The 13,370-nt window shown below is 44.3% G+C and overlaps 1 protein-coding gene across 1 annotated transcript in view; it reads left to right on the top strand.

Annotated features, from left to right (window-relative positions):
• The first annotated feature begins 651 nt into the window (after positions 1-651).
• Positions 652-13,370, top strand: part of C8H10orf90 (chromosome 8 C10orf90 homolog) — a 76,490-nt gene continuing 63,771 nt past the window's right edge. Inside the window, exon 1 of the mRNA XM_066554546.1 lies at positions 652-669. Within this exon, the coding sequence (XP_066410643.1) occupies positions 660-669 (10 nt within the window). The 5' untranslated portion in view covers positions 652-659. The remainder of the gene's footprint in view (positions 670-13,370) is intronic.

The following is a 13,370-nucleotide window of genomic DNA, read 5'->3' as shown; positions in this document are numbered from 1 at the left end:
TGTGTGTTTCACCAGGTTTATTTTCTTTGAGAACTGGGGATGATTTTGCATTTTGACCGGTTCAGAACAGTTTCATGCTGTGCTGGGGGAGCAGAGAGATGTGAACCAGAAAAACTGTGCTCAAAGGTTCCCAGTATCAGACCTGGAGACCCTCACACAGCAAACCATAAACACAGGTAATTCTGAATGATTTGATTCCTCAAATTTTCCTTCAAAACTGACAAATTATCCTCATTTAATTTTGCATTTAATTGCAACTGCAGCACTGGACTCATGTTAGTGATCTTAGATTGAAAAGGCTTCTATCTACACAAATTGGGTAGCACATCCTGCCACCCTATTTGCATCCAGAAGCAGGCAAAGATTTGAGATCTTATTAAACACACTTGAAGTGAAGTTTGAAGTGGTGAATCTGTGACAGGGATTTGTGAAGTTGGGAGCCCCGAGTGGAAAAAAGTATCTGGGTAGATAAAATAATTAGGGAAAAAGTGTCAGCACACGAAGCAGGGGAGGGACAGAATAAGAGAGGCAAAGCAAAAAAGCAGCTTGGCTGGGCTAGGAACACACAGCAGGTGTTTGGATAGCAAACAGGCATTAGTGGATGATTTTATGGCAAGCCTACAGTGAAATGAGGGAATGTTGCAGATGGAGGTGAGCTGATGGACAGAGGTAGGTGCCTTTAAAAATTAACATGCACAGGAAGAGGGAATTGGAGGCAGAGCTGCCATGAAACTGCAGAGATGGATGCAGAGGCATCGGCCAAGAGAAGGAGGGGACGTGGATCCCGGGCTCCCCGCGGAGACAGCGATTATCACTTCCAGATAGCTTTAATAGAGCGAGTCCTTGAGATGCTGTTATCAGGAGAAGGAGGTTGAAACGCAGTCCGAGATAAGGGGAGCGGGAGTTGTCGGGAGGGGTGTGAGAGCATCCAAGGCTCGGGCTGGGTCTGCTGCTCCTGGGTGCCATCCCCAGCATCCCCCCAAGGCTCGGGCTGGGTCTGCTGCTCCTGGGTGCCATCCCCAGCATCCCCCCAAGGCTCGGGCTGGGTCTGCTGCTCCTGGGTGCCATCCCCAGCATCCCCCCAAGGCTCGGGCTGGGTCTGCTGCTCCTGGGTGCCATCCCCAGCCTCAGCACCCAGCTCAGGCTGAGCTTGTGGCAGATTTTCTTTGTGTTCTCTGACTAAACTTGCCGGGTTTGCAGTTTCCCTCTGAAAAATGGGATTCGAGCAGGTGACCTGGAAGTGGTTCGAGGACAGAAATGTCCTGGGTTTGTTCTGTGCTTCTTATTTTACCTGTTTAGGAATTAAAATCCAAACTCTGCGAAGGTCTCTCCAAAACTCTTTGCCTTGCTTTACATAGGTGATTTATGTATCTATACACTTATATATACATATCTATACATATATATATATACACACACATATATATACATATATATAATTTTTATATATATATAATTTATATATATTCATATTGACATTTCTATATACATTTCTATATACATATATTTTATAACGGATATATAATTTTATAAATAAAAATTATATACTATAACATAATTTATACTATAAATACAATATATTTGTATTATAGAATATAATTTATTATATTAATATATTATATAACAATATAATCTATCATATAAATACAATATATTTGTATAATGTCACAGATTTTAGTATATTAATATATTCTATAATATCATCCATTATAATATAACTATTATATATTATATTATTTATAATATAAATAATATACTACTATAAACTGTGTTCTGGAACCTCTGCCCTACCATTTAATCCTCTGATGGATTTATTGCCTGTTTATGGTTTATTATGTTGCCTGTGGTGCATGTACTGCTTACTTCCCCATTCTTTTCTCATGGATATGATGAGCCCAGCTATTTTCTCACCTGTTGCAGCATTCATTTCTCCTCTCCAACCTGATGCATCAGAAATCAAAATCGTGGTTGGGAAGCAATCAGAGAGAAAGCCCCCTGTGAGCTGAAGGCAGGGCTCAGCCTGATCAGTGTGCTGTCCTCCCGTTCCTGGGGTTTGGTGTCCTGCAGGCTGTCCCCATTAGGAGCAGACAGTGCTGACAGAGCTGTGCCACCCTCTGATGAGCCCCTCTTTGTTCCCAGGGAATGCCCCCACTCCCATTTCCCCAGGCAGAGCAGGGCTGTGGGAGCCCCCTCACCCCCTGACTCAGTGCTCAGCACCAGGAACGTTTTCCTCCCTCTGTCTTTTCTGTGGCCCTGGGTGATGCCTCTTTGCTGCCTTTTCTTGCTGTTCCTTCCTTTTTGTCTTTCTTTCCCTCCCAAGACGCCTCAGAACTCTCTGCCCCTGTGTGTGCAGGGAGGCTGCTGCTCATGGATTGCTGACACAGCTTCCTGTGTTATTGCTCTAGAAGAGACTGTGGTTTTTTCAACGAAGGACATACCCAGAGTTAATCCAAGTGACGGGAATAACCTCTCTGATTTGGTACCTGATCATTGCACCTTGTTACAGGTGAGCTCCTAATGAGAGCAGAAGGGTTTTAGTGCTTCTTTCTTGAATTTCATACAACCCCAGACTGGTTTGGGTTGGAAGAGACCTTCAAGCCCATCCAGCCCCACCCCTTGCCATGGGCAAGGCCACCTTCCACTGTCCCAGGTGTTCAGCTGGAACAACAGCTCTGTCTCTCCCTCCTCCCCAGGTTCTGCCTGAAATGGCTTGATTATTTTGTATTTCTTTCTGCTCTTTCTTTGTGTGAGAGTTTGACAGTTGTATTAAGGAAAAAACAGCTCAAGGGTTTAGGTGTTGCAGCCAGTTCTGAATGTGATGAAGTCAAGGATCAGATGATCCTCACCTGGTGGTGATGTGTGCCAGGCTCCTGCCATGCTTTCTGCTGGGAAAAAAAATTAAAATAAAGAGGAAAAAAAAAGGAAAAGAAATGGTTGAAAATAAGCAGGCCTAAGCAGCTAGGAAGTTAAAATGCTCATTTTAAAGAGTGGCTCTCTGTTTATTGTATAACAAAGAGGAAGAACTCCTTTAATTAATATTAACAATTGAGAGCAGATTAGACAAAAAATGCCCTATTACCACTTCCTCTAATCCACCTCTAATTGTGTACCAAGCTATCAAGGAGCACTTAAACCCCAAAAAGCCTCAGTAAGAAGCAGAAGGCAATTGTCTGCTTCAGCATCTCCACAGTTGGACGTGGAAGTCATCCAGCTCCAATTGTCTTTCATTTCATCCTTCCAGTGCCTTCGCAGCCCTGCAACAGTTTGGGGAATTAAATGGGGTCTGTGGGTGCAGCCAAACACCCAAAACGCAGGAGCTGCCTCTGAGGAGGAAATGTATTCCAGGGGGGGAGGACTGAGTCGGTCCTTCCCTGGATTTGTGCAGAACCAGAACATCTTCCGAGGGTATTCAAACACTTGGCCTGAAAAAAAATGTGGATCTGATTACTGCTCGTTTGCATTCCTTTTTCCTTAAGTTTGGAGAAGGCAAAGCTCTCCAGTGAATTAATTAATTTCACTCCATTTTGACAGAGTGCTTAAATCAGCTCAGAAGTGCCACAGCTGAGTAAACCCAGCTCGCAGGCAGTGATTGCTTCTTTTGGAAGGCCCTGCTCAGCAGCAGCAGCAGCTGGAGCAGAGCAGCCAGGAGAAGCACTTCATTAGAGCTGTAACAACACTGCTGCAGCCTGGGCTGCTCCTACCAGAGACTGAGCCTTTCAAGAGTGATCAGGAATTTTTTTCTTTGTGTTTGTGCTTTCATGATCTGAGGGAAGATGTTCCACTGTGTCCCAGATCTGATCCCTCTTTAATTCCCCAGCCCTGTGTGCATCCACAGCAGGTTTGCGTCCCACAGACAGAAGTCTGCAGCTGTCTTTTCCCAAGGCTGGAAGTAATTTTGTTGGTGTGGAATTAAATTGAGATGTTTCATTAACCTGAAATGTTCAGAACTTGTGTGATTGAGGTCTCTCTCTCTCACACTTTGTATATTGATAGAACTATATCTTGTAATTATATATAATTTTTATATATCTTACACTTAGCCCTCCATGGTAGATTTCCCTCTTGAAGGTCCATCAGCCTTTCTTGTGACAGCCTGGCATGAACTTTGTCCCAAAGAAAATGTTGAAAACCTTCATTACAAATGTACATATCTGTGAGGTGACCTGACAGGGGTCTAGAACAAAAGTGTTTTCCCATATTGATCCAAGTGGACACTGCTCCTGTAAAATCTGGATTCCTTCCTTGCTTGCCATTTAATTTTTGTTTTTTAAGTGCAGCAGGATTTTAAGATGGAATCACAGATCCTTCTGCCTTTAATTCCTGCACCAGGTATTTTCATGCTTCATCGTGAGACAAAAATTCAAATGCAGTCCCCTACAGCTTAGAGATGGGAATTCTGTCATCCTTATCACTGCTGTGTTTTCCCAAATTCCAGCTCATAACCACAGCCATCAACCTGTTTAAGTTTTGATCTTCTAGAGACCTGCCCTCATTGTGACCTCTTCAGAAACAACACCCTCCCCTCTGCAGCCAGATAAACTCCTGTGGTCTCCCAGCTCCCTCTTCCCTCTTGAATTATTTACTGAGGTCATGAATTTCTTAGAAAATCAGGCAACAAGACACAGAGAAGTGAAGAGAGCCCTTTCAGGCTGGTGTTTGGGAATTAATTTACTGCCTTAGATTAGGAAATGGCCAGAGGGAAGACGTGAAACCCCATACACGACACGATGAAATTGCTTGTTGTTTCTCCTTGTTCCAGGTCAGGCAGGTTATTGTGCCTGGAAATTTCTTTTATACAAGACCTGGTTGCTGCAGAGCATAAAGTAATCAAAACCTTGGGAGCCTCAGCAATTTCCATGGAAAAGCAGAGATGATGTGGGGTCAGTGCCTCACACCTGCTCCACTCAGGCCAAGGCTGCACCCAGGATGGCTTTGAAGAGGTTCTGTCTAAAACAGACCCAAAGAAAGAGTTTAGCAGCAGGAAATTGTGATCAGAGGGGAGAGTGCACGGTGCAGTCCTGAGGCTTTGTGGCACCATCTGCATGTTCATAATCTTATTTGGAAAAAAAGAATAATCATTTCTGGGTTGAAGTTGTAATGGGGGAACTGAACAGCACAGGTAATTCTAAGGTTGTGATCCAATGCTATTCCATTACCTAGGCAATTCCAAAGTTCTAGGGGGCAAACAGCACATTTTAGCTCTTCTTCTTTTAATAAAATCAGATAGATTTGTGTTAGAGTTCAGTGCAGCCTCTCCTGCTGGGAAACTGAGGATTTCTGAGCAAAGCAGCTGGATGTGTGGATTTGCCAGGATGCAGGGCAGAGGAGCCGTGGGATGGGCTGCCTGGGAGCTTCTGCCATCCCTAACTTTGGGATTTCAAGGGAATTTCTGGGGGAAAATCCTGAGCCAATGTGTAGGGGTTGAATCTGAACCCTCTCAAGTCCTTCCCACTGGGGAGTCTTGGGATCCTGTGAACCATTTTATAGATATTATAAAGGCTTGCTGTTAATTCATGTGCGAAATTCATTCAACAATTCATGGGGTTTTTTCTGACCTCTGTGAGCCCTGAATGAACCCGTGAAAACGTGAAAGGGGAAAAAAAAATCCAATTTCTCCTGTCTGAAATGATCTATTTCTTTTGCTGTGGCTGCCAAAGTGAGAGGCACAGTCCCATCTGTCCTGCAGCCCTGGCCAGCCTTCCCAGCTCATCGGGGCAGGCACTGGGCACAGACTGCAATGGAGCAGTGCCAGAGAATTTATGGCTGAGGTAAAAGCTGGGAAAACGTGGGTGACTCTCAAAAAAGCTGAGGGAAGCACAAGGTCACTGTGAGGATCACAGGAGCTGTCCCAGGACTTCAGCTCCTGCACCATTATTGAGGTGTTTGGTGTTTTAGTCTCTGCAGGAGTGGCAGCAGAGGTGACCTCAGAGGAAAATCAGGTCTCCTTTTCGACTCCTTTCAGAGAGGGGAACGGTTTCAGTCCATTAAGCCTGGCATGGAATGCAATCCCAAGCAGGGAGGGCTGACCTGGCAGCAGCCAGGGCTGGGCAGGATGGGAGCAGGGCTGGGATCAGCCTCTCTGGGATGGTTTGTGTTGGAAGGAACACGGAAGAGCAGGGAAGGGATTCTGCTGGAGCAGGGAGCCAGAAAAATGACCTGTGAAGAAGGATGGCTGTCAGTGAGGAGGGCTGGGATCTGTCAGGGCCAGAGAGACATTTCTAACAGCCCAAGACAGAGGTTAATCAAGAGCAAGATGAGCACTTTGCAGTGTGCAGTGAAAAAGCAAAACCTGCCTAAGAATGGCCTTGGAAATGTGCAGGCAAATGCACAGAATTTGCTGCAACTCCAGCAGAACTTAAATAACATAAGAGATGGTGGGACCTGTCTCTCCTTTGGGGGCTGGAATGAGATGGTCTTTAATGTCCTTTCCAACCCAAACATTCTGTGATAAATCCAGATAACAGAGCTCCTGTGAAGCAAAGGCATTGTTAAATGATTACATCTATCTAAGAGATCAAAACTTCATCTCCCTCTCTTTATTCCCATTAAAATATTTGGAATAAACTGGTGGTGAGACAATACTGAGGATACAATCCCAGCACTACTAATCAGGATCCATGGACAGCACAGCCAGGCACAGAATCCATCTCTATTTTACTCCTTGAACCCAATTAATACCAAATGGTTTATTAGCAATTAAATAGCTGATGTTTAAATATTAAAAATGTTTGGGAGATAAATATTTGAGGAAAAAGAGGCCATTACAGGCACTTTCTCTTGGCACAAAATTTATTAATCTCTTTATTGGGAGAAACAAAAGTGAGGGAAGAAAGCAAAAGCTTTTTCTTAGTGCAAATTGGCCACAAAGTGAATCTTTAAAAGGAGGATGGAGCTGAGGTACAGAAGAGCCAATTGCTGCTGTCCAGGCTGGGCAATACAGACAAATCTTCACAAAAATCCCTGCTGCAATAACAAAACCCACAGTGAAGAATTCAGGTGTTGCAGCAGACATTTGGGAAAGAAACCCTTACCTGCAGTAAAATACTCCCCCAAGGCTTGGAGTTTTAAAATTCATGCAAAAAGTGTCTGAAGTTACCAATGGCTATTTATGTTCTTAAAATAAGGGATTTCACAGAACCATTTCACAGGACTTCATTTAGAAGTTTGGAGAAGCAGCTCAGTGATGAATAATGATGAGAAGAAACCATTGTGGGAAAAAGAATTCTAGAACAATTCCTGTCACTGTGGGAATGTTTTTTTAGGGAGACATTCACCACCCACATTTTCTTGATGATTGTGCAAAAATTGCAATGCCTTCTTTGGCCACAAATCCAATTTTTGCATTGTTTATTGAAGGTTAAAGAAATTAAAGAAGTTTCATTGAGATTAAAATAAGTTTATGGAAAGTTAAAGAGATTTTATCAGTCTGCTCAGGTGGGAGGTGTCCCTGCCTATGGTCTTTCAGGTCATTTCCAACCCAAGCCATCCTGTGACTCTGTGGCTGGAAAAGGGTTTGGAATTTGTGATCCTCAGTTGGGTCCACTGGTGGGAATTCATCTCTGGAAAACCCCTGCCTGTGACAAAAGGAATTTTTTAGAAATCCAGTGCTGGATTGCAGCCCAAAGGGCTCTGATATGTGTTGAAAACAATGCTGGGGCCCTGCATTTCTCTCTGATTTTGGTGTACTTGAATGTGCTCAGTATTTTTAGTGCTGTGTTCTACCACAGGGTGGGAAATCCTAATTAAACTCTATGCAGATATTTAGTCACTCGTGTAAAACATCTGAAATGTGAGACAGCAAACTGTCCCCCCCCCCCCAGTCAGACTTTTCCCCCTGACTTTCTAACTTCAATTATTCCCTCCTCATTGCACTGTTCTTCCTTAATTCATGGATTACATGATGGGACAGAAAAGAAGTTCTGGTTTATTTGAGAGAAAAAGCCCACAAGTGCTTTTATTGCATGTCTTTACAAGAAAAGCAGCTTCCATTCCAAGGTGTCTTCATACCCACTCTCAACATAGTTTTTTTTAATACAAAAACAGGGGTATTTATTAACATAACATTTTCTTTTCCTTGATCCAGTGCTGATGCAAAAAAACCCCATTTGCTCTTGGATTTAAATCATGCTTTAATTAGGTTGTTCTAAAATCATCTGTGACTTTATTAATCTGCACAAATAATAGTTGCTTCCTGTACCTGGTGGCTGGAGAATAGGGGTTTATATTTGTTCTAAACTGCTTGTTTTGTTAAATGAAGTGCTTGAGCTAATTAAAGACTTTTTTGGGGATGTCTCAGCTTTAACCTAATAAAGGAGAGGCATGAGAAGGTGCACACAGACACTTCTTATTGCCCATAAATCTGTTCTTATTGCAACTGTAAACTCTGGAATGGAGTTTTATGGCTCCCATTCCATCGAAAACTGTAGAGGCTGTTACTGATGCTGGATATTGGAATAAAAGCAATTTTGAATTTTGGGTTTGATTGCTTTTACTTGTGAATTACGCCAAAACTGCTGTAGTCATTATCTTAAAAACTATTTAATTAAATGTAAGTATGCAGCTGTGTGTATTTTCAAAGAGCCAAAGTGCTCTAAGATCTCCAGCAGAAGAGCAATATATGTATTTATGTATCACAGAGTTTGCAAAACCCTTCCCTCCTCAGTTTTCCTCGAATTTCCTTACTTTGGGATATTTCATTTGCAGCCTTAATGATTGGTTTAGTGTCTGTTTCTCGTGTGCAATTTGAATTTTTGAGATAATGAGCAGAAATGAAGGCCAGGGCTCAGCTAGCACGATCAATGTGCCTTGGGCAGAGGGAGGGGTGGGAGCTCAACCCTGCTCTGCCTTCAGAGGAGGGAGCCTAAAATGCCCTGACTCTTCTGCCCACCAAACCTGAGCATTTTTTCCTCTTGATTTTTCTTCTTTGGCCTCTCCCAGCCCTAATTGCATGTCTCCCTCTCTGAGAGACCATTGTTCTCCTGCCCCTTTCACTGCAGTCCCAGCTTTGTGCCAGCTCCATCCCAGATCCCCGGCCAAGCCTCTCTCCTCTCACTCCCTTTTGCTTTTGCCTTTGTCACAATTACCCCCTATTTTTCCTGTTTAAGTATCTGCCTTTCCCTGCTCACCTTTGAATTCATGTCTTGGCTCCTTCATCTGTCAGTGTCCTTAATCTTATTCTCCTCTGGGATGAGCTTATCTCTTCTCTCACCTCCCTTCCCCCACCTGATTTTTCAGGAAATCTCTTGATTTCCCCTCCTTTTTTTTTTTTATTTTTTTTTTCCCATTCCAGTGGCACCCAGCCCCTTCACCCAGCCAGTCCCAGTTCCCCTCCTGTATCCACACAGGAATCTGTGCTCCCTTGGATGTGCAAATGCTCAGCCTGTTCCAAACCCCAGCAGAGTTCAGCTCAGGCTGCTGCCCAGACTTCAGCCGTGCCTCCGAGTTAATGATGTGAATTAAGGAGTCAGCATTAACTTGGAATTTTCTGGCTTTTGACTTTTCTTCTCACAGCTTGACGTTTTTGTAATGCTCTGTTTTTCTGAGACTTCAAAAAAAAAAAAAAAAAAAAAAAGCCAACCCAGATGGGGAATAAAGTGCCAGCAGGACGTGTTTTGGCAGTTCTGCCACAGCTCCCTGGGACTGTCCTGGAGTGCTGCCCCTCTTGGTGCCACGGGCCAGAAGAGCCACATTTGGTGTCTCAGAATCCCAGGATTATTTTGGGTGGAAATGACCTCCAAAATGATTGAGTCCAAGCTGTGCCCAATCCCCATTTTGTCCCCAGCCCAGAGCAGAATGCCACAGCCAGGAATGCCTTGGACACCTCCATGGTTGGGGATCCCACCACCTCCTGAGCAGCCTGTTCCTATGCTTCCAGTCCTCTCCAGGAAGAAATTGCTCCAGGTGCCCACCCTGAGCTGCCCTGGCCCAGCCTGAGGCCGTTCCCTCTGCTCCTGTCCCTGTGCCCTGGAGCAGAGCCCGACCCCCCCGGCTGTGCCCTCCTGGCAGGAGCTGTGCAGAGCCACAAGGGCCCCTGAGCCTCCTTTGCTCCAGGCTGAGCCCCTGCCCAGCTCCTCAGCCCCTCACTGGAGCTCCAAACCCTTCCCAGCTCCGTTCCCTTCCCTGGACCAGTTCCAGCCCCTTAATTCCTTTCTTGAGTGAGGGACTCCTAAGTGGGGACAGGATTCAAGGTGCTCCTCAGCAGTGCTGAGTACAGAAGGAAAATGCTGAGGGTTTCACCCCAAAGTCAGCTCAGCCACCTGGGGCAGGTGCCACCATGGGGAGGTGGCAGTTGTAGGCAGGTGTCCCAGAAGGGAACACATTCCCTGCCAATGGTGCCAAGGAACAGTGGAAAAAAAAGGGAAATAAGTGAGGTGACAAGCTGGGAAACAGCCAGCAGGGAAGGGTGAGCCCCCAGGCAGAGCACGGAATTGATTCACTCTGCTCCCAGATGCATCTCACTGATTTCCTGCAGCACCTTGACAGAAAGCAGATACTACAGTGATAGCTAATTTAAAGGTATCAATAGAGAGTCACACTCCAATCTGCTGAATCCCAAACCTTTCCTGTGGCCACACCATCACACCACACCTCCCCAGCCACAGGATATGCTGAGGCTGGGTGATATGACACAAATCTGCTCTGAACTGTCACAGACTGGGGCCCTGCAAGCCATTTCCAAGGTGTGGCACAGCTCTGTACACCCCAGGAATGATTTCAGGCAGTCACATCCATGGATCCAGCTTTGCACACTGCATTTTCTCAGGAGCAGTATCCCACACTGTATCCTGCAGATCAGAGCAGGATATATCCATGTCCATGTCCATATCCATATCCATATCCATATCCATATCCACATCCACATCCACATCCACATCCACATCCCACCTCAGCTGCCTGGAGGAGACAAATGGCACCAAAAATGTTTGATTTGAACAGAATTCCATCACCTGGATTTTGAAAATGGAATGGAGCTTGGCCCTGGGATGTGCTTAGGGATGTGGTTTAGTGGTGGATGTGGCAGGGCTGGGTTAGTGGTTGGATTTGATGGTTTTGGAGTCTTTTCCAACATGAATGATTCTGTGATCTCAGGAAATAAATGATAACGTAATCAGGGGTTAAAGAGTTACTGGATCCCCCTGAGATGCAGACAGAGAGATACAATTCCTGTTGTGACCAGCACACCTTTAATCTAAAACTGTTTCAGAAGTTCCATTTGTGTGGATTTTCGCTCTGATCTGCAGGGAAGCTCCAGCCTGGGTTAATAATACAGTGGCAACACTTCACAATGCTCTCCACCATCCAGAAGTAGCTATTAAACTGTCAACAGCACTAAAAGATGATATTTTGATGGCAATGGATAGGAACCCCATCTCCCTGCCCGTGCTACTCAACATTTCTGCAGCTTTCAAGTGCAGTCAAGCATAATTTGTCACTGCCTTGCATATGTGACACTGTCTGAACAGGGACTCTCAGCTACAACTCTGTCAATCAATTTTTTTTTTCCCAGGCAAAACTCATGTAGCACCAACAGACAGCAATTCCCCTTCCCCACACCCCTTGCACTTTTTGGTGTTCAGCATCCACCTGCAGACCCCTGGAGGGGTGGCAGGAGATGACAGCTCTGGGGCTGGAGCTGATCTGGACCTGTACAATCCTCTGGAGGGGTGGCAGGAGGTGCCAGCTCTGGGGCTGGAGCTGATCTGGACCTGTACAATCCTCTGGAGGGGTGGCAGGACGTTCCAGTTTTGGGGCAGGACCTGATCTGGACCTGCACAATGCCCTGCCCAGCTGCAGCCAGAGATATCATTTAATGCTCACAATCAGGGCTGGGTTTGGGCTCAGAGTGTCCTGCTGGGAAACATTTCCAAGGGCTGGCTTGGCCAATATCTGTCTGGCTATCTTCCTCCTTGCAGCCTGACCTTTCCTTTCATGCTGCACACATCCTAAAGGACATTTCCAGCATTCAGTTCAGGTGAAAACACATTATTTTTTTTTTTTTGCCGTTGTCACAAGTCTGCCATAGGAGGGGGTGACCTCAGCAGTGATCTCTGTAATCAGCACCTCCAAAGTGCACCTGCAATCTGGAAGGAACAGCAGATCCTGGTTGGTGCCAAAATCCAGCAGATAATCACAAACCCTTCTGTCCCTGCTGCAGTTTTAAGCTGGTGATCAAAGTCTTAAAAGTCATTCAATCCTATCTACATCAAACACTGAATAAAGTTGTGTTTTTCTCACTCTAAACCTGTCTAGAGCTGGAATATTAGAGGCAGAAATAAGCTTCATTTATAATTCTCAAGCAAAATCAAATTATTTCATGTCCTTGTGCCCCAAGTTGTTTTTCTTTCTTATCCTAACTGGAATAATGAGAAAAAGGTGGGAGGAGAAGTGCATCCACCTGGGCTGCTCTAGAAAGGCTCAGCAGCAAACGTTTTGAAGTCTGCCATGAAACATTCATCAGCCTCATTTGCATTACAATGTCATGGTTCTCTGGGTGAAATCCTGAAATCATTGCAATTTTTCTTTTTTATTTATTTAAAGATTGCTAAAATCACCACATGCAGCTGATAGGAAGGTACTGGAGATCCAAGGAACAACATGAGCACGATGCAGCTCTAAAAGGATTTAAAGGAATCTGCTCTTACGTTCTCTGCATTTTAAGTTCTGTAAATTTTGTTGTTTGTTTGGCAAAAGCATATTTTCTAGAAAGGTATCTAAGAAATGCAGAGGTCACTGGTGTACTCAGAACATTTTTGCAGTATGTAATCACTGTCTCCAAAGAAATGTCTACCTCAGAAGTACTTCAAGGTATTTTCTCCTTGAAAAACCCTTGGTGCACTGTAATCAAATTAACTCTCAGTATCCTTTTGGACAGCAAACCAGGCTGAGTCACATGTTTTTCATTCTCCTTAGTGAGTTCAAATAATTTCTGAGCAGTTTTTTCTATAGTTCTATTTAGAATATGGATACTGAAATTAATGCAATATTCCAGTGCTGCTCTTAGCAGTATCAGAGAAAATGATGTCAATCTCTGTTTACCCCATTAAGGCATTACATAACTACACAGGTAAATGATTAAAAATCCTTCATTGTGTTCCATCATTAGTCTTGTGATCAATTATCAGAAGGATGATTATTAAATTGTTGTTATATTCAGTTACTAATGATTTCTAAATGGCAAACATCGAGGAGAAAAATGGTGCTACCACTGATTAATTTAAAAACTTGCAATAAAAATTAAAACACCCCGGTGGAAAATATCACCTTCAAAACATAATTTCAAAAACAACACTGCAATGGATTTTGGAGTGAATTAGGAATTTGCTGTGCTTTCCCCTCCCCCCTTTCATGCTTAGAAATGGAACATTTTGGCA

This window comes from Molothrus aeneus, chromosome 8 (genome assembly GCF_037042795.1).
Source record: "Molothrus aeneus isolate 106 chromosome 8, BPBGC_Maene_1.0, whole genome shotgun sequence".
Classification (NCBI taxonomy): domain Eukaryota; kingdom Metazoa; phylum Chordata; class Aves; order Passeriformes; family Icteridae; genus Molothrus; species Molothrus aeneus.
This window is presented reverse-complemented; position numbering and strand designations above follow the sequence as displayed.